The sequence below is a fragment of the Felis catus genome, chromosome B4, assembly GCF_018350175.1.
Source record: "Felis catus isolate Fca126 chromosome B4, F.catus_Fca126_mat1.0, whole genome shotgun sequence".
NCBI classification, from domain to species: Eukaryota; Metazoa; Chordata; class Mammalia; order Carnivora; family Felidae; genus Felis; species Felis catus.
In genome coordinates, this window is record NC_058374.1 from 5406497 (window position 1) to 5426708 (window position 20212).

Genomic DNA, 20212 nt, shown 5'->3' on the forward strand with positions numbered 1-20212 from the left:
GTTATATTTTTCTCTGATATTCCTCAAAGCCCAACAGTTTCTTTAAAGGTTAGCTGTAGTGTAAAATTTGAAGTCATGTCAGTGAACTTCTCAAACTCTGTGACATGAAAACCCATTGGTCTATCTTGAATTTGGAAGGGATATTTCATCTACACATTGGTCATGCAGTAGATACTAGTCTACTGAGTTATGTACATCTCTCAAATTATGACGCATTGCGGTATGTACCAAAGAACCCACTTAAGTGTCATCACCACTTTGGGAACCAGCGCTGTAATACATTCATTTTCATTGAAGTATAGTATATAGTAATCTACTGTATGAATGTGTTAGAAATGGATTATATGCTTATCCGTTTTATTCTTTATGAACATATTGGTTATTTCCAACATGGGGCTGTTATAATTAGTGCTGCCGTATATATTCTTGTTCATCTTCAAGTGAGTGTATAGAATACTTTTCCTTGGGCATACTAGTAATGGAATTGCTAGACCCATTAGGAGGACATGCGCGGGTTCAGTTTCATTAGGTAATGTGTAACTTTTTCCAAATTGTAGTTTTGATTTGTTCTCCACTAATTTTGAATGAAATCTCTCCACGTTTGGCATTGCCCAGGTTTTGAATTTTTGCTGGTCTAGTGGAAATGAAATGTTATTGTGGCTTTAAACTGCATTTTTGTGATTATATAAAAGAAGTTAAATGTTTTTTTGTGTGTAATGTTTTTTGTCGCTTTTTCTATTGGGTATTTGTTTTCTCTTATTCATATGAATGAATTTTTCTTACATGTATGTACAAGTTGATGAACTCTATTGTTTAAACATTAGAATAATTAAACAATTAAAAATATATAAAGACATACACAGAAAAAATCTTTCCTGTACTATCCAACTCATTCCCCAGTGTTTTTTTTTTCCAGTGTTTGTTTTTATATTCCTCTTTCTTTAATGCATTTTTTTAGACATTTATTTATTTTTGAAAGAGAGCACAAGTGGGAGAGGGGCAGAGAGAGAGGGAGACACAGAATCCGAAGCAGCCTACAGGCTCCCAGCTGTCAGCACAGAGCTGGACACCGGGCTCAAACTCACGAACAGTGAAGCCAGATCATGACGTGAGCCGAAGTGAAGTGAAGTCGGATGCTTAACTGACTGAGCCACCTAGGTGCCCCGCTCATCTCCATTTAAATTATGTTCTTCCCGTGAGAGGTCTTTTAAGATAGTACAGAAACAGTCGCCCAGAACACATCGTAAATGTCTGCGTTCTACAGGCAGGAAACAGATGAAGTATTCAGTGATATTTAGTGTGCTGCTTTGAACCCCATCCTTTGGTTATCTTAAACAGTTGCATTATTTTTGTTTGTGTTTTATAGTTTTTGTTTTGTTTTTGTTTTTGAAAGAGCGGGAGGAAGGGAGGGTCAGAGACACAGAATCCAAAGCAGCTCTAGGCTCTGAGCTGTCAGCACAGACCCCTGATGTGGGGCTTGAACCCATGAATCGTAAGATCATGACCTGAGCCGAAGTCAGACATTTAACCAACTGAGCCACCCAGGCACCCTATATTCCACTTTCTTAATCTGATTTGTGCTATGCTACATTTTTTCCCCCATTTACCAGTATATCCTAGAAGTCTTATATGCAAATCAGTATATAGAAGGCATGCTCATTCTACAGAATAAGAACAATAGTCAGTCATAGATCATTTGTTTCTGGTCTTTTGTGGTTAAAAACAATGGTGCATGGGGCGCCTGGGTGGCGCAGTCGGTTAAGCGTCCGACTTCAGCTCAGGTCACGTTCTTGCGGTCCGTGAGTTCGAGCCCCGCGTCAGGCTCTGGGCTGATGGCTCAGAGCCTGGAGCCTGTTTCCGATTCTGTGTCTCCCTCTCTCTCTGCCCCTCCCCCGTTCGTGCTCTGTCTCTCTCTGTTCCAAAAATAAATAAACGTTGAAAAAAAAAAAAAAACAATGGTGCATGGAATAATTCTGTAGAATTGTCCTTTTGTATGTGAGCAGGTTTTTCTGTTATATTAATTTCCAGAACTGTGATTACTGGGTTGAAGGTTAAATGCTTTTGAAATTTTGAGAAGTATTGCCAAACTCCATTTCCTGGGATTTTGCACTTACCTGCGGTATACTGAAGTAACTGTTTTCCTAAAGCACCCTCCCCCTTACCTTCCCCCCCCCCCCAGGATGCATTGCTAAACTCGTATGTTTTGACAGTTTGATAAATCCATTTACAGATCATTATGACTGAGCATCTTTTCATAAGTTTAAAAGCCTTTTTTTTTTTTTCTTTGTACTGTTCATATCACCTACCCATTTCTGTTTTTTATTGGGTTGTTGGACTCTAGGACTTCTTTACACATTCTGGGTACTAATGTTTTACAGTTAAATGGGTTGCAAATGCCTTTTCTTTCTGTGATGTAATTTTAAAGATTTTCATTTTGTGTCTGTATAGTTGGGATTCTTAATTGTGGGTAGTGTCGAATGTAGATATAATTTAATTTTATTCTCAGTAGATAACCAGTTGTGGTAGAATTTACCATTGAATCCACTTGCGTCTGAAATTTTATTGGTGGCAAATTTTTGACTAGTGATTTAATTTTTTTTAGTGGTTACAGGATTACTGAACATTAAAAAAAATTGTCAATATTGATTAGATTTTTGTAGGTCTCTATTTTGTCTGAATTTTTAATATTTGTAGGCACAGAGTTGTTAAAAGTACCCTCTTGCTATTTTTAATGAGTGAAGTGTATGTAATTATGTCTCCTTTTATCAGTTTTGATGTTGAATATTTTTCCCTTCCCTCCATGCTGTTAATTCATCTTGCTCATAGTCTGTTACGCTTCATGATTTTCTCTATCATACATTTCTTTTTGTGCTTTTTATTCATTTGTTAAACTCTTTGGAAAAAGTTATAGACTCAGGCACTTGTATGTTCTTGATGTCTCTTTTAAAGAGCATCTGTTGGAATTTTTAAATGCAGTTTTAGGGGCGTCAGGGTGGCTCAGTCAGTTAAGCCCATCTCTTGATGTCCGCTCAGGTCACAATCTCACGGTTTGTGAGATCGAGCCCCATGTCAGGCTCTGTGCTGACAGCGTAGACCCTGCTGGGGATTCTCTCCCTCCCTCTCTCTTTCTCTGTCCCTGCCCCCCCTCTATCCACTCTCTTACAAAATAAATAAATAGGAGAAAATTTTTTTAAAAATGCAGTTTTAAGGCATGGGACATATAACCTATTTACATTCACTGTAATTGCTCTTATTTTGTGCTGTTTGTCCTGGCTGTTCTATGTTTCTTTTCTCTCCCTTTTGTTATTTATTAAATATTCATTTAATATCTTTATCATTCCATTTTCCCCATGTCCTAGTTTGGAAAATAAACTTTTTTTTTCTTTTTATAATTCTCCCAGAAATATGCATCCTTGACATTTAAAAACCTAAAACAGGGGCACCTGGGTGACTCAGGCAGTTGAGCATCCTGCTTCAGCTCAGGACATGATCTCGTGGTCCGTGAGTTCGGGCCCTGCGTCGTCAGGCTCAGTGCTGACAGCTCAGAGCCTGGAGCCTGCTTCGGATTCTGTGTCTCCCTCTCTCTCTGCCCCTCCCCCACTCATCCTCTCTCTCTCTCTCTCTCTCTCTCTCTCTCTCTCTCTCTCTCTTTCTCTTTGTCAAAAATAAACATTAAAAAAAATTTTTTAACCTAAAACAAAGCAGAACAACAATACTTTTACCTTCCTCTTAGACAATACAAGAACCTCAAAAATTTAACTTCACTCAGCCCCTGTATGACTTATATGTTATCATATATTTTAATTTTTTTTTTAATTTTTTTTTTCAGCGTTTATTTATTTTTGGGACAGAGAGAGACAGAGCATGAACGGGGGAGGGGCAGAGAGAGAGGGAGACACAGAATCGGAAACAGGCTCCAGGCTCTGAGCCATCATCAGCCCAGAGCCCGACGCGGGGCTCGAACTCCCGGACCGCGAGGTCGTGACCTGGCTGAAGTCGGACGCTTAACCGACTGCGCCACCCAGGCGCCCCTAATTTTTTAAATAATATTCTTACCAGACAGAAGGGGGCCTGTTTAGAATTAATGTTGTGTTTTACAGTTGGTACTTATTTACATTTCCCCACATTTGTACTACTTTTCTCTATTGCTGCTTTTATCTTTTATTTAAAAAAAATTTTTTTTTAATCTTTATTTATTTTTGAGAGAGAGTGTGAGCAGGGGAGAAGGAGATACAGAATTGGAAGCAGGCTTCAGGCACAGAGCCTGACGTGGGGGTTGAATTCAGGAACTGTGAGATCAGGACCTGAGCTGAAGTCTAATGCTTGAACGACTGAGCCACCCAGGTGCCCCAACTGCTTTTATCTTTTAGAACATCCTCTAGGGCCCTTTTCCTTCTGTTCAAAGAATATCCCTTGGGATGGCTTTTACTGAAGGGTCGTTTGATGATGAACTGTCCCTGCTTTTGTTTGCCTGAAATTGTCTTTGTTTCACTGTCATTTATGGAAGATGTTTTTGCTAAATAGAGTGGTTTCTGTTGGCAGTTGTTTAGTACACCGAAGATCTCCTTCCTCATTCCTTTGTTTTTTTCCATTATTGCTATTGAGAAGTCAGCTGTCAGTCTCTCAATTCCTTTTTCTCTGGCTACTTTGGTATTTTTCTTTTTGTCTTTAGCTCTTGCTGTTTCAGAGTAATGTATCTTTATCTTGCTTGGAATTGTTTGGCTTTTTAAATCCATAAATTAGAGATGTTTTGAAATGTGTTTGTTGGCCATTCATAATTCCTGAACTGTGAATTTCCAATTCTATCTTCTGTTGATCTGTCCATCTTAATGTATAAATCAGTCTTTTATAATCTGTATATATAGTAAATATTTTCTCCTGTTCTTTTGCTTTTCTCTTCACTTTGTCTCTTACAGCCTTTCCCAACAGAATGCATTGCCAAACGCATGGATTTATGATAATCTGATAAGTGAGAAGTGAAACTTGACAATGAAACTCTGGAACTAGTCTTTTGGGAGAGGGGGTAGGACTATGACTACTGTTTCTGTGCTTTCATCATAAATGGTTTTTTTAGACATTTCTTCTTTTTAGACCAATGTTGGTAAAGTATATTTTTATAGCTTTCAAATTAATTGGTATAAGCTGTGTATGATAACTTATAATTTTAGAAATATCTTCTCTGTATTTGTGGTTATAGCCTCCTTTTTCTGATATTTAATTTTTCTTTCTTGATTATATTTGCTACAAGGTTATTTCATTTATGCTAAAAGTAACAGTTTTTATTGATTAATTCAGTTGACCTTTTGTTTTTGTTTTAAATTTGGCTTCTCTTTTTAAAATTACTGCTTTTATCATAAGAAATGTCTGGGGCATACTTTGTTTTCCCTTAATAAGATTTTAATAATAACTTAATTGGATAATTAAATCCCTTGCTATATTCTGTGTAAAGACTCACTACTTTCCTTGGCATGGTGAAATGGACCCTGATGAGAACTTTTTGAGTACACCTGCTCCCTCCCTCATTAGAATATTCAAGACCCCAACTCCTGAGATCCAGTTTGACCAGTTGAAGTACCTGCTTTTACCTGTGGTTATCCTTTCTCTGGGAGCCACTGTCAGCGAAGAGGCCTCTTCTTTGCCCAGCGCATTTGGAATGGGATATTTCTAGGGGTGTGAGCAAAAAAAAAAATCATTTTTGTTATGGCACAAATTAGGTCACTCTCTCTTTCATCATATGTGACAAATGAATCCAAAGCAGGTTTGAAAATGTAATTGTCCCTGAGAAAAATTTATTCTTAGGATTTTCTTGTAAGAGGTACAAAACTACCTAACAATGTCCTTGTAATAAATACAGGAGTAAGTGTCATGCAGCCATTTCATTGCAGGCTGATAGTTTAAGGCACAAATTAGTTAATCCGGTTTGATAAGGAGTCAGAACAAAGGTCAGTTACTTTCTACAGATGTCTAAAAATGACACCATACAAACTTCGAAATGGTTCCAGTAAAAGGTGCATAATCTTGAACGTGGAAAGTATAGTGGCCAAAGAATCTATATAGCATGGCAAGAGAGAAAACAAAATTTGGTAGATACAAGATTATAAGCATTTGCTTCATATACAAAAATACTTTTTACTGTCAGAGTGGATTCTGAGGATGTTAAACCTATCTTTAAAAATTGAATGTTAAATCCAAAAGTAAATGAAAGTTAAATGAAAATGTGATAATGCGTGGGTAGATCTCATTTCACACAATGGATATAATCCTCCAAAAATGTTTTTTTTAAAAAATTTTCTCTTCCACTGAATATACTAAATACCCAAAGTGAGTTTGTTATTTTAAATACTACATAATTAATTGACGTGATTCATTATGATTTAAGCAATTTGTGAGTTCAGATTTTCCTGAATGTTTTCTATATATACAACACAATAGTGGTAATGATTCTCTAGGATCTCCTGATTAGATTTTCCTCTAGCAAATGCAGATATGGTTTGGGAAATGCATGTGGATGTCTTCTCTAACTTTGTTAAAACGAGTCAAAAGCAAAGATGTCCTTAGGTCAGGCCAAATACTTCATGCCCCCTCCCTCAGTTTTATTTTTGGTAGATTTTGTTAGGGCTGCGGGGCTGTGTGTGTGTGTGAGTGTGAGAGAGAGAGAGAGAGAGAGGGGGGGGGGGGACCCCCATCCTGACCACAGGTGCTTGATATCAGCATCTCCTGGAGTATGTGGAGTACTCAAAATCATGTTCTATAGACCTATTTTTGTAAATTCTACAAGAAAGCCCCATGAAACTGTAACTGGTGGATTTATATAGACGATACTGGGAAAGCTTTATAGGGGTACTGATTTGGAATAATTGGGGATCACTGTAGTGAAAAGGCCTGGATTTCAGCTTAGATCTGAGGTTTGCCATCCGTCATCACGGCTGAGAGCCCGTGGGCAAGACCCTTGAAGAAACGGAAGCTTAGAGCAGTCACTGTAAAATACCTATGAACACCTAGGGGTATTGGGAGACCTCAGAGAAGGAGGAAGGACCAAGGGCGCTCCGCTTGATCCGCCAGCCCTGGAACCTGATTGCAGCTCCCACGACCCCCTTGCCGGGGTCTGCACCTGGGGGTCTGGGCCCTGCGCCTACGCCGTGCGCCGGCTCGCGGTCGGCGGTCCTCGTTGACTTTTAAAAGGAGCAGCCCCGCGCCGCCCTGGCTGCCGCACTGGCCTCTGCTGGCGGGCGGGGGCCTACCGGGCCGGCGGGGCAGGGGCGCAGCCCCCTGCCCCATGTACCATGAGGTGAGGGAGGGGCCGGCCCCCAGCGCGGGCCCGGCCCCCCGCTGCTGCCAGGGCGCCCTAGCTGGCCGGCCAGCTGCCTTCCCCAGCGCCGGGCACCAGCGAGACTGGAAGAAGGGACAGACTAGGTGTCTAACCTTTAAGGGACTTTAGGGAATGAAGCTTTGGGGGGGGTGGGGGAGGGGCTTCAGGAACAGGTTGGAAGGTCCATAAAGGCTTCCCGAGGTCCTTGCTCCTCAGGCCTCCCTGGATTCTGTAAGTATGGTGGTGAGGAAGCCCTTGTGGAAACTTCTAGAGAGCAGGATTGCTTCTTACAACTCTCCCGTGTGTGCAGACGGTCCGTGTTTTAGGTCATCTTCTGAAATGTAAAACAGTGATACCGGTGTTTTGTGCTTCGTTCACATTTGCTTTTTTATTCCTTCTGTGTATGATTATCTGGGCATGAGAAAACATTTAAACTTTTGTGTCTGGCAAACTTTTTTATATCTTTTAAAAATTTTGTGAAAATCCTACCTTTCTCATTCCATAGTATTTTCTTTTTTTTTTAACAGAACACTTTGTTTATGGGGCTCCATTGTTTTGCCTTATGGCAACTGTTATTTCCACTTGTTTTCTTTACTTTGTCTTCATATTTAAAAAACTAACTTGCTTCCACTTAGGGCTGTAGGAGATCTCTCTCTCTCTTTTTTTTTTTTTTTTTTACAAAGTGAAAATTGCTTTATTTCCCCCAGATTGTATTTATGCTTATGTCAACTTTTAGATAATACAAAAAGTTACAAAAAAACAAAAACAAAAATTACCTATACTTGACCCACCTAAAGATAACTTGGTATTGAGTACTCCCATGGTGCTGTGAGCTCTGCTGGACACTGGGGGACTCTGGTGAACAAGAGAGAGTATCTGCCTGCATAGATCTTACAGTCTGGTGGGGGAGATGAGCCCCCAAAAAGGAAATTGATAAAATAATTGCATGTTGTAATGAGTGCTTTAAAGAAAACACTAGTGCTTTAAAGAAAACAAGGTTTCTCTGAGGGAAAAACTTGTAGATTTCACTAAAGGAAGAACAGGAACTAAGCCATGGACGGAACAGGAGAAAGAACGTTTTAGTCAGAAATAACGGCATATGCAAAGGTCTGAAAAGAGGAAAGAGCCTGAATCAGAAAGATCAGTATAGCTGGAACTCAGTGGTAAGTCAGGGGAAGGTGGGGCAAGGTGAGTAGAAAAATGATCTGGAAAATGAATTGATTCATTACATAAGTGTTTATTGAAACCTTATTGTGTACCAGGCACTGATCTAGGCACTGGGGATACAGCTTGGAAAAGGACAGATTCCCTGTACTCATGAAATGAATAAACTAGTGCTGAGAGGATAACCAAATAAACAAGAAAGATAGTGGATGTTGTTAAGTGTTATGCAGAAGACGACCGTTGTTTAAACTGTGTTGTGTGTTCTTAAAGATGTATGGGTACATATGCTTCTCTTTTGTAATTTGCTTTTCTTTCCCCTAAACAGTTTATGGTAGGACATTTTTCTATGTTATTAAATAAATCTTCTATTTGGGAGCATCTTAGCTTGTTTTTTAGATTAAGTGTGATAGATAATCCATAAATTAAAAAAAAAAAAAAACCTCTTCAACAAAAATTTGCACATTATAAGGCATCGTAATATAAACAGGTAGAAGGTAACTTCGTTTTGACAGTCTGCCATTTGGTTTCTCTTCTGCGTCACCCCACCACCCAGCAGCTTCTCTGTGGTTGTCTTACTTCCACCTATCGATGTTGTTAGTTAAATGTTTGGATTTCCTATTTATTGAACCAATTTTTAACAATCCTATAATGAATCTGGATTGACACCTGTTAACATTTTCACATCCTGATGGATTCTTTTTGCCAGTGCGTATGTTTTAAGATTTTAGTTATCTGTATTCATAAGAGAGGTAAATCTTTAATTTCTTTTTTTATGTTTTCTTTGTCAGGCTTTGGTACTAGCATTTGACTGCTTTCAAGATGGGAAACTTGATTCCTTTTACTGAGTTTTGGGACAGATTAAATGGTTTAAATATTATGTACTCTTTTATTTAGTTACCAGTTACATATTTACTGTATGCCAGGCGTTGGGTTGGATGCTGAGTAAGCAAAACAGAAATGGTTTCTGCCCTCATAGGGCTTGATTCATTGGGGAAGTAGACATTACTGAAGTAACTATGAATATGTAATTGTGAATCATAACAAGTACTCTGAAAGGAAGGAAGAGAGTGCCGTGCGAGAAATATCATTGAAGATCTACTTGAGATTGTACTTTTTGTGATATGAAGACCTGCTTATTGAGTATATATGCACTAAAAGGTAATTCTTTTTAAGTGAAATATTTATTGGCTGTTTGATATATACTTAGGTCTGCAGCCAATACATTAAGTGAAGTCTTCATAATGCTAAAAGTTAAAGTAACAACCACTGGCAATAGTAACTACCAGAGTTAGAGGATATAGTCCACATGTTTTAATTGAAGAAATTAAGACTTATATTAAGTAGACACTTGTAGTGTAACATGTCCAATTGTATACACCCTCTGGAAATCCCACTGAGGTTACAGTAAAACAATAAAGTTGTAAATCCACAAAAAGAGAATGGGAAAGTAGATGCCAGGTGCAGTCAGCTTTGGGAAACTAGAAGATGGTCAGGTGATAAGTGACTTTGTGGATTAGAGGATGCTGAAGGCTGAAGACCCGGAAGCCATCAAGGGGCAGGCGTAGTCCCACCAGGCAGTCTGGCAGCAGCTCAGGATTTAGAAGTACCGGGTACTTGTCAAGGTGGGAATAAAGGGTGGAGTGGAAATAGAAGGTCTGAGTGATGATTTTTGTAGTTTTCACGCTCTGGATTCCCTTCCCTGCTGTCTGCACCCAGACAACTGTCTACCTCCCCTCTACCCAGACAGGACTGAAAGTTGACACTCAGGAGATGTTCACTGGGCATGCCAGACAGCAGAGGTAGGGGCAGAGCACCTCAATGAAAATGAAGATTAAGTGAAAGCGTACTGAAGCGTGAAACCAGAACTGTCTTCCTGTGTGATTCTCAGAACTAATAGTCAAGCTTATGCTCCCTCTAAACAAGATATTAAAGGAATCTTTTCTGGGGAAACTTACCAAACCATGGCAAAATATTTAACAGACACGGACTTCGGGAGTTTGCCCGATTCAACAGCTGCATCACCATCAGATCATGTGAAAGAGTAAGGGCTGCTGGTCAAGAAGCACTGTTGATGCACCAGACTTTCAGGCAGCTTTAAGTGCCTCACGTGTAAACATAAATGGACAGCAGAGGATCCCCAGCCACTGGGTGCAAGTGTCTAACATGAAAGAAATCAAACAGGGATAAACAAGTAGGAAATAAAAGGAGCTTGGTAGAAATAAATTTACTGCAGTTAACAGAAGAAACTTCAACCAAATAAAACTATAGCATCTTTAGAAATGATAATGACATCCATGAAAGAAGAGGAGGTTCTATTTTTTTTAATTATTTAGAAAACAGAAAAGGGCTCTGTAAGAGCAGAAAAAAATATATAAGGATTGGATAATAAAGCTGAAGAACTCTCCCCCCAAAATAAAATGGCCACAGCATTAGAAAATAAGGGTGCGAAGATAAGAAAGATAGAGCACCAGTCAAGGAGGTCTTTTGTCTTACACAGTGGGAGGAAACCACCATCTAGTCCCAGAACTGGAAGATGTGAGTTTGTGGGTTGAATGGGTCTTCTGTCTGATGCCCTGAAGAACAAAACAGAATGAAACCAAATCATCAGACTGAACGTATAGTTCCAAAAGGAACAAGGCCAGATTAGTTTTTAATCATTCTACTTCCATAAAGAATGGGAGGCAGGGGGCAGTTCTCAGACTACATTTTGAACAAGTGAAGGAGAAAAAGAAACCCGGTAAACTTGAATATATACATAAGTACTGTTCGGAAGCCCCAGCAGTTCTATGAGAAAAGGCAGAGTTGTGCAGAGGGGGCATAGCTCAGAAATTTCCAGCAGCCATCCAGTCCTGGCAGCAGTCCCATCCTAAAAGAATCGTTGCCTACCAGGCTGAGACTGAACAGCCGTATGGTGTCCATTAAGGAATGCAGAGACGAATTGGAAAGTACCTGAGTGGCCCAGAGATCTTAAAATGAGCTAGCAAAATACTCCCTAGAAGTGAGTATATAACCTTGGAAAGCAAGGGATGTGTCTTCTTAGTGATCTTGAAGAGGAAAACAGAGCTGGAAGTACATACACCCTCCTGATCCATAGTACACTTGCAGGTTGACAACAAAGGAACCGTATTATTTTTTCAAAAATCCTTGGATGCAGGAACGAAGAAGGGGGAACTCCTAAATTAAGAAAACGGAAAACTGCTCTCACCCCTGCCTACATCCTGAGCATTCTGCTGGTTCAGGATAATTCATCTTGTTTAAATATGAAAAACAAGAATATGCACAACATCCTTACAGTGATACTGTGGTAGATTGCATTTCTTTCTTATTTTTTAATGTATTTTATTACATTGGTTTTTAATTAATTAGTTTTTAGTATATTCACAAGGATGTACAACCATCATCACTATCAATTGTATTATGAAGCCCAGGGCTCTCCTCCTCTTTGCGTTCCTGCCCTGACTCTGCATTTCTTCCCACTAAAGGGACAGGATATCTCTTCCTCCCCGCTGACTTTGAGTTCGGCTGTATGACTTGGTGTGGGCAATAATATCAGGTAGAAATGACAGTATGTTAGTTTCAGGCCTGATAAACCTTAAGAGGACTTGGTGTTCTACATTTGTTCTCTGCACCTCTGCCATTTCCATGAGAAAAACATGCCTCTGCTAGTTCACTGGCTGAAGGAAGATGAGAGAGATATGGATCGGAGCTATGCCAGCTGGACTAAGCCTAATTCAGCCCACATTGTAGAAATGTGAGCAGTAGTAAATGATTGTGGTTGTAAGCTACTGAATTTTGAGATGGCTTGTTACTAAGCAGTAGTTAACTGATATAAATATGTGAGAAAAGGCTTAGGTGGGGGGATATGTACCACATATGTTCCTGCTCTGTGGTTCTTTGTTCTTCTATTCAATTAGCTTCTAATCTTTATTACTTACTTCCTTTGCTTATTTTCTTTGAATTTACCACTTCTCTGTTTTCTAAGTTCTTGAATTGACTCTTCAGTTCACTGATTTTCAAATGTTTTTCTTTAACATGTACGTTTAAAATTAATGGTTTTCTTGTAGTTTTTTTCTTGTAGATATTTTGCATGTGCCTAAGTTCAGATAGGTGTTTTCATTGTCATTCAGTTCAAACATTTTAAATTTCATTATAATTTAACTTACGTCATTTATAAGTAGTTCTTGGTTTTTTTTTTTTTAAGCATGGGGCTCTTGAGATTAATTTTTTTATGGCCACATAAAATCCAGTAATTTTACTGGATTTGGGTCAGATGTTATATGCTATCTCATATCCATATTTGGTGCTAAACACATTTTAAGTATATAGTTCAGTGAATTTTGGTAAATGTGTGCACCCTGTGAGCAACACACCCATAAAAATATAGGATATTTATATCACCCCAGAAAGTTCCTTCATGCCTGCTTCACTTGCAATCAGTTTTTCTATTCCTGCCCTCCACCCGCAACAACCACTGATACGATTATCACTACAGATTAGTTTTACCAATTCTAGAACTTCATATATGTATGGATCCTACAATGTGTACTTTTTATGTCTGATTTCTTTTGTCCAGTTTAATGTTTTTGAGATTCATGCATGTATCAGCAGGTTTTTTTTTTTTAAATCCCTGAGTAGAATAGTATATTGTATGAAAAGACCATAGTTTATCCAAACACCTATCATGAACATTTAGATTGTTTCCAGTTTTAGCTTATGTGCCCTGAAAGTTCGTGTACACATTTTTTTTTTTTATGGACATAATGTTTCATTTTTCTTGGGTAAATATGTAGGAATAAAATTGCTGGGCCATAAAGTAAGTACATATTTAACTTTGTAAGAAACTGGCAAAACATTTTTCCAATTGGCAATATAGGTTTCTATTCCTACCAGGAATGTATGAGAGTTCCAGAGGTTCCTCATCCTTGCCAACACTTAGTATTCTCAGTCTTTCTAATTTTAGTCATTCTGGTGAGCAAGTGGCACCTCCCTGATAACTAATAATGTTGACCATTTTCCCACGTACATACTTGCTGTTAGTATGTTGTTTGTGAAGTGTGTTTAAGAGTCCTTTGTATACTCTGGGGCCGCCTAGGTGGCTCAGTCAGTTAGGCATCCGACTTTGGCTCAGATCATGATCTCACGGTTCATGAGTTCAAGCCCCACATTGGGCTCTGTGCTCAGAGCCTGGAGTCTGCTTTGGAATCTGTGTTTCCCCCTCTCTCTGTCCTTCTCTCCCTCACGCTCTGTCTCTCTCTCTCTCTCAAAAATAAATAAATATTAAAAAAAAAAAAAAGACTTCTTTGTATATTCTGGATACACGTCCTTCACAAATACTTTAATTTCTTAATGATGTCTTTTGAAGCTCAGAAGGTTTTATAATTTTCATGAAGTCCAGTGTATCAGGTTTTCTTTTATGAGAACTGATTTTTATGCCCTAAGCAATCTTAACCTGCCCCCTGGTCAGAATTTTCTCTTTTGATCTTTTTCTAGGAACTTCATAGCATTAGCGGTTATGTCTGTCATTCATTTCCATTTGAGTTTTATGGTTTGAGGTAGGGGTTGAGGTTCATGTTTGTGTGTTTTTTCTGATTTGGTGGTTATAGCATCATCTTTTTTCAAGTTCTTTTCCTCTTGGGTTATATTGGCAGCCTTCTGACAGTTTCTGAGCTCTCATGCTGTCCCACTGATCTGTATGTATTATCGTTAAAACACCACAGTTGTGACTGCGTTAGCTTTGTGGTGATTCTTGAAATCAGGTGGTGAATCCTTCAAATTTGCCATTTTTTCTAAAATTGTTTTGGCTGTTCTGTATCCTTTGAATGTAAGTTTTAGAGTCAGGTCATCGGTTTCTGCCAACTGGGATCGTGCTGAACATTTATACATCAGTGCTGTATCTCAGCATCCCCCACCAAGGGCGCAAAGCTCTTTGGTTCACTGGAGAGCACAGGTCCTTCACCGGGAAGCACAGGTCTTTCACTGGGGAGCACAGGTCCAGACTGAAGCCGGAGGACACAATGCTGCACAAACGGCGTCTCCAAACATTTGATGTATCTACCTGTTCGGAGGAGATTTGGGTTCTCTGGGAGAATTTTAAGCAGAGACCATCTTAAATTCAGAAAAATGAAACATCATGTAAAAAAGGAAATTGACTACCCAGTGTGGCCCAGCTATGATTAATGCATACAACTTATTGAAACATTGAATAATGACGTAGCAAAATTAGTGATATGAGTTTATACAGCTATTGTATTTAGAAACATGGAGTTCTACCAGAAGATAGAGCTAAAGTTGAAAGTGATTGCCTAAGAAGAATGGAAATCAGGGCTCCCTGGGAGGGTAGGGGCAGTGATTGATAAGACTACTGGTATGCGGCTTTTTATTTAGTGTATGTGCCTTGATGACATTTATTTTTAAAAAGAAGGGGAAGAAAGATTAAGCAGCTTTCTCAGAGTCACAAAGGTAGAAAGACCTAGCTTCAAAATCTTGTCTTGCCAAGTCCTTCTGATTACAAAATGTGTGCCCTTCATTACTTGTTCCATGGAAGAGGAGCTTGTTCTGAACAGAACTTTGACAGACAGTTCTGAAATTATGACCTAAATGTTAGAGACCACTCTCGCAGGTAGACAAGACATACAGTCTCCCGTTTGTTCCCGTGTTCCCTAGCTCCAGCCCAGACCTGTACATAGAGCAGGACTATGGTAAATATCCGTGGAACGCTTGTGAAGAATGATTCTAGCCAGGTGGAAAATTTTTAAGTCATCAGAGAAGCTAGATTTGGGGGCTTTCAATGTGAGGAAAACTTGAAGTGGTGGAGGAGTGTGAAAATCAGACTTTGTATATAACTAATAAGGGAAATTACATTAGGAGTGATCTGAATCAAGGGTCTTTTTCCCTTGTGTGTGGGAGGGAGGTAAGACTTACTGAGTAGGTGGGAATCAAAGGCTTTAAATACCCTTATATTTTAGGTTTCAAGTTATATTAGCTTTTGTGATTTCTTGCTAATAAATACTAGGATAAATGTCTCCATGCATGGTGACAAATAAAAGAGGAATTTGATAAATTATCTAGTGCAGTGCACAATGCCTCATACATAACAGGGCTTCAGGAAGGCAGTTGGTAAAGTCACAGTGTTAGAATGGAAAGGAGCTTTAGAAACATAATTTCAGGGAGTCTGGGTGGCTCAGTCAGTTAAGCGTCCAACTTAGGCTCAGGTCCTGATCTCACAGTTCGTGAGTTCGAGCCCCATGTCAGGCTCTGTGCTGACAGCTCGGAGCCTGGAGCCTGCTTCCGATTCTGTGTCTCCCTCTCTCTCTGCCCCTCTTCCACCTGGCACTCTCTCTCTCTCTCTCAAAAATAAATAAACATTTAAAAAAAACTTTTTTAAAAGATAATTCCAAGTAAATGAGACCTTACATGATTTAACCAAGTTCATAGTGTGTTTTCAGTTGCCAACGAGAGTGGTTTAAACAATAAAGGAACATTTATTATTTCACATCTCAAAAGATTGAGAGGCAGGGCAGCTCCAAGTGAATTTGTTCAGCATTTCAAGGACTTCTTCAGTGATTGAGATTCTGTTTTGTTTCACTCTTAATGTGCCGGCTGATCAATCTCATCTTGGTTGCAAGGAATTCCGGGCAGCAAAGACATCTTAAAACGAGGCCCTAAGGCTAGAAGATGGAGATGGGGAGAATGTGTTTTTTCCTTCAGAATTCTCTCTACTGATGTCCATTCACATCTCATTGGCCAGATACCATAATGAGCGTAAATTCCCCCTCTCTCTCTCTATCTCACACACACACACACACACACACACACACACACACACACACACACACACTCATTCTCTCTCTCTCTGTCTCTGTCTCTCTCTCTCTCTCTCTCTGTCTCTCTCTCTCTGTCTCTCTCTCCCTCCCTCCCCCTCCCGCCTAAAGCATGGAATCACCTAATACCTAAACAAAATTGTGGTTTGGGGGAAGGAAAGAAAACAGGGCATGATATTTGGGAAGGCAAGTGTCAACAATACTAACGTCTTAAAACAAGTTAGTGGTAGGCCTACCCTCCTGGTCTCCTGATTCCCAATTTAGTTCTCCCCTCTTGACATAAATAACCTATTTGCTTAATGAATGAATATCGTCAGTATTACAACTTCTTCTGAAAAATCTTGATAACATCCACACAATTCTGCCTCAGATCCTTTTTGAAAAAGGGTGTACTATTATAAAACTAAAAATATACTAATTTTTTTTAAAGTACATTGAATTCTTCAAATAAACTACCCACAGTTCCTTTTACATATGTTTCTCTCTCTCTTTGCTCATACTGTTTCTGTTGCCAGAAAATATACGGGCTAGCCCTTCTTTTGGCTTTATTATTTGAGCACCTACTCAGACTTCAAGTTATCGATCCCTCTGAAACGTCTTGATATATCCCATCTTAATGGAATCCCTATGATGCATCCACTACATTGTGTTCTAGATTCTCCCACGTATTTATAATACTGGTTTCTGTACAGGTTCATCTTCCTTTTCTAGTCTAAGCTTTCATTGTAGAGACAGTTTCTCATATATATGTAATAAGCACCCTAATAGTTGTATCTAAAGAATGGATGAATCATATTTAGTGGTGGGAGAGATTTTCTTTAACTGTATTCTATTTGATTTTGTTACTTTCAACCAGTAGAACATGCATGCAGTTCTATAATCTCTACTCTTCATTTCAAAAGATTTTTTTTTAAGTGAGGCCAATGTGATTACTATAAGCATAACTTATTTCTGTGAACAGAATTTTCTTCAGAACTTAAAGAATATTAAAAGAAAGGCATTTCATCTTATGTGTGTTACTGCTTATAGACCAAATTTCACCCTTCGCTCTGGAGACCTGTCAAAGATGGTAAACATTACAGAATTGTACCTAACATAAATTAGATGCTCAGTAAACATTTGTTTATATGGTAAATATGCTGTGACTAGAACTATTCGCTTTATGATTTCATTTTTTCTTTTCTCATTTTAGCAATTATGACACTAACAGAGAACAGGACTATGTCAAGAATTCTGGGGGTGTACTTGGTGACAATGAATTAAGACCACCCTCCCAGCTACATTCTGTCTTAGAGGAGACCGAGCCAGGGTTCATATCAGAAAAGAGTGGGTATTAAACTAAATGCTATAAGTTATTACTAACAAATCCAAAGGAAAACGGTAGAATTAAAAAATTTTAACTTCAATCATGTAAAATGAAAGGATTTTTTTTAAAAAATTATAAGTCATTAATCCAAAATTAATGTGATTACATTTTCAAATGGCATTGGAAAAGGTATATGTTCAAGGGAAATTGTCACATTTCTCTATTTGTATTTCTTTGAAGTTATGATTCATTTTGGTAGAAGTAATACATGCTTATGTAAGAAAACCTCAGTTGTAATGTGTATAAGGTAACAAGTAAAAGTTCCCCTTTATCCTCTTCTCCTTCAGTAACCATTGGTTTAAACACTGTTAACAATTTGGTTTCCCATCTTTCTAGATCTTTTTCTGTAAATTTTGAAACACATATTTGTAATGTATTTTTTTTTACCAAAATGACATTATATAATACATGTTATTTACTCAGTATGTAATAGATATTTTTATATGTCAGTATATATGTATGTATTTTGATTTTTATTCAGTAGTTGTACGATGTTTCCTTACTGACGGCAATTTAGTTGGTTATCTTGTGTTTTTGTTATTATAGATACAAGTGCGTGGAATACCCCTTGTACATATAGCCTGTGCACTCAGGCTAGTATGTCTAAGGAGTACATTCCTGGAAGTGGAATGCTTATCTGGTATACACATTGAAGTTTTTGTTAGGTCCTGCCAAATTGTGCTCTAAAAAAGTTGTACTTACCTTAAACTGGCAATCCCTTAATGTCTGAAAAGTAAAGGTAATACATTTTAGGATCCGATAGTTAAGGAATGGGCTCTTCTTCAGCACCTATCAAAGGGCCAGCTTAGATTGATGGAGGATGGATGCATCGATAGTGTTACCAGAGGTAGGTTGCAGTCCGTCTAAAGGGAATACTAATAAGGACCTTTAGTGGCAGGTGGTGTTGGGTTCTGAGTGTTTCTGTCTTTGATGAGTGCTCCTGCCTATAAACAGGGCATGTGGTCATGAGAGTTTGGGGGCGATGTAGAGGTGGCTGATTTGTGTTAACAGTTGTTGTGACACTGAAGTTGTTGGCATTAGTTCATCTCATTATTTGCTTTCAGACCAGATAGATGCTTATAGAATAGAAAACAGATACTTGTGCCATAGCATCAGAGGTTGGTTTATAATTTTCTAATTCCTCTCATTAGAAGTTAAAAAGAGAAACAGGTGTCCAAAAGCAGACACTCAGTATCTCTGATGGCTTTTGAGAAAGGGGGAGATAAATACAGGGTACTTTGAGCAGAATCCAGCTTGTGTCAAGCTTGACTTAACTTTTTTTTTTTTTTTAATTTACTTCCAAGTTAGCATATAGTGCAATAATGATTTTAGGAGTAGATTCCAGTGATTCATCCCCTGTGTATAACACCCAGTGCTCATCCCCACAAGTGTCTTCCTTAATGCCCCTTCCCTATTTAGCTCATCCCCCCCCCTCATCCCCCCACCCCCAACCCTTCCAGCAACTCTAGGTTCTCTGTATTTAAGAGTCTCTTAGGTTTTGTCACCCTCCTTGTTTTTATATTATTTTTGCTTCCCTTCCCTTATGTTCATCTGTCTTGTATCTTAAAGTCCTCATATGAGTGAAGTCATATGATACTTGTCTTTCTCTGACTAATTTCACTTACCATAATACCCTCTAGTTCCATCCACATAGTTGCAGATGGCAAGATTTCATTCTTTTTGATTGCCAAGTAATACTCCATTGTATGTATGTATGTGTATACACACACACACACACACACACACACACACACACACCATATCTCTTAATGTTTTTAATTATTTTGAGAGACAGAACAGGAGCAGGAGAGGAACAGAGAGAGGGAGACACAGAATCCAAAGCAGGCTCCAGGCTCTGAGCTGTCAGCACAGAGCCTGATGCGAGGCTTGACCCCATGAACTATGAGATCATGACCTGAGCCAAAGTTGGACGCTTAACTGACTGAGCCACCCAGGTGTCCTGATATACCACATCTTCTTTGTTCATTCATTCGTCACTGGACATTTGGGCTCTTTCTGTACTTTGGCTGTTGTCAATGGATGCTATAAACATTGGGGTGCATGTGCCCCTTTGAAACAGCACACCTGTATCCGTTGGGTAAATACCTAGTAGTGCTATTGCTGGGTTGTAGGGTAGATCTATCTTTAATTTTTTGAGGAACCTCCACACTTTTTTCCAGAGTGGCTGCACCAGTTTGCATTCCCACCAACAGTACAACAGGGTTCCCCTTTCTCCACATCCTAGCCAACATCTGTCATTGCCTGAGTTGTTAATCTGAGCCATTCTGACTGGAGTAAGGTGGTATTTCATTGTGGTTTTAATTTGTATTTCCCTGATGATGAGTGATGTTGAGCATTTTTTTCATGTGTCAGCTATCTGGATGTCTGCTTTGGAGAAGTGTCTATTCATGTCTTTTGCCCATTTCTTCACTGGATTGTTTTTGGGGGGTTGAGTTTGGTAAGTTCTTTATAGATTTTAGATACTAACCCTTTATCATCTGATAAGTCATCTGCAGATATCGTCTCCCATCCCATTGGTTGTCTTTCAGTTCT

At 38.9% G+C, this 20212-nt stretch overlaps 1 protein-coding gene across 13 annotated transcripts in view; it reads left to right on the forward strand.

Moving 5' to 3' along the window:
- The window catches only part of TASOR2 (transcription activation suppressor family member 2), an 80647-nt gene that overhangs the window by 3592 nt on the left and 56843 nt on the right, over positions 1-20212 (forward strand). For 3 of the 13 annotated variants that reach the window (XM_045060828.1, XM_019833890.3, XM_045060830.1), the window contains one exon: positions 17486-17619. The exons of 3 other annotated variants lie outside the window; for them this stretch is intronic. Coding sequence is in view for 4 of the 10 variants with exons in the window: in XM_045060826.1 (XP_044916761.1) it covers positions 7284-7288; positions 17486-17619 (139 nt within the window). In the remaining 6 variants the exon portion in view is untranslated. 7 more of the 13 variants (XM_045060826.1, XM_023256295.2, XM_023256297.2 and 4 more) reach the window with 7 other exon arrangements.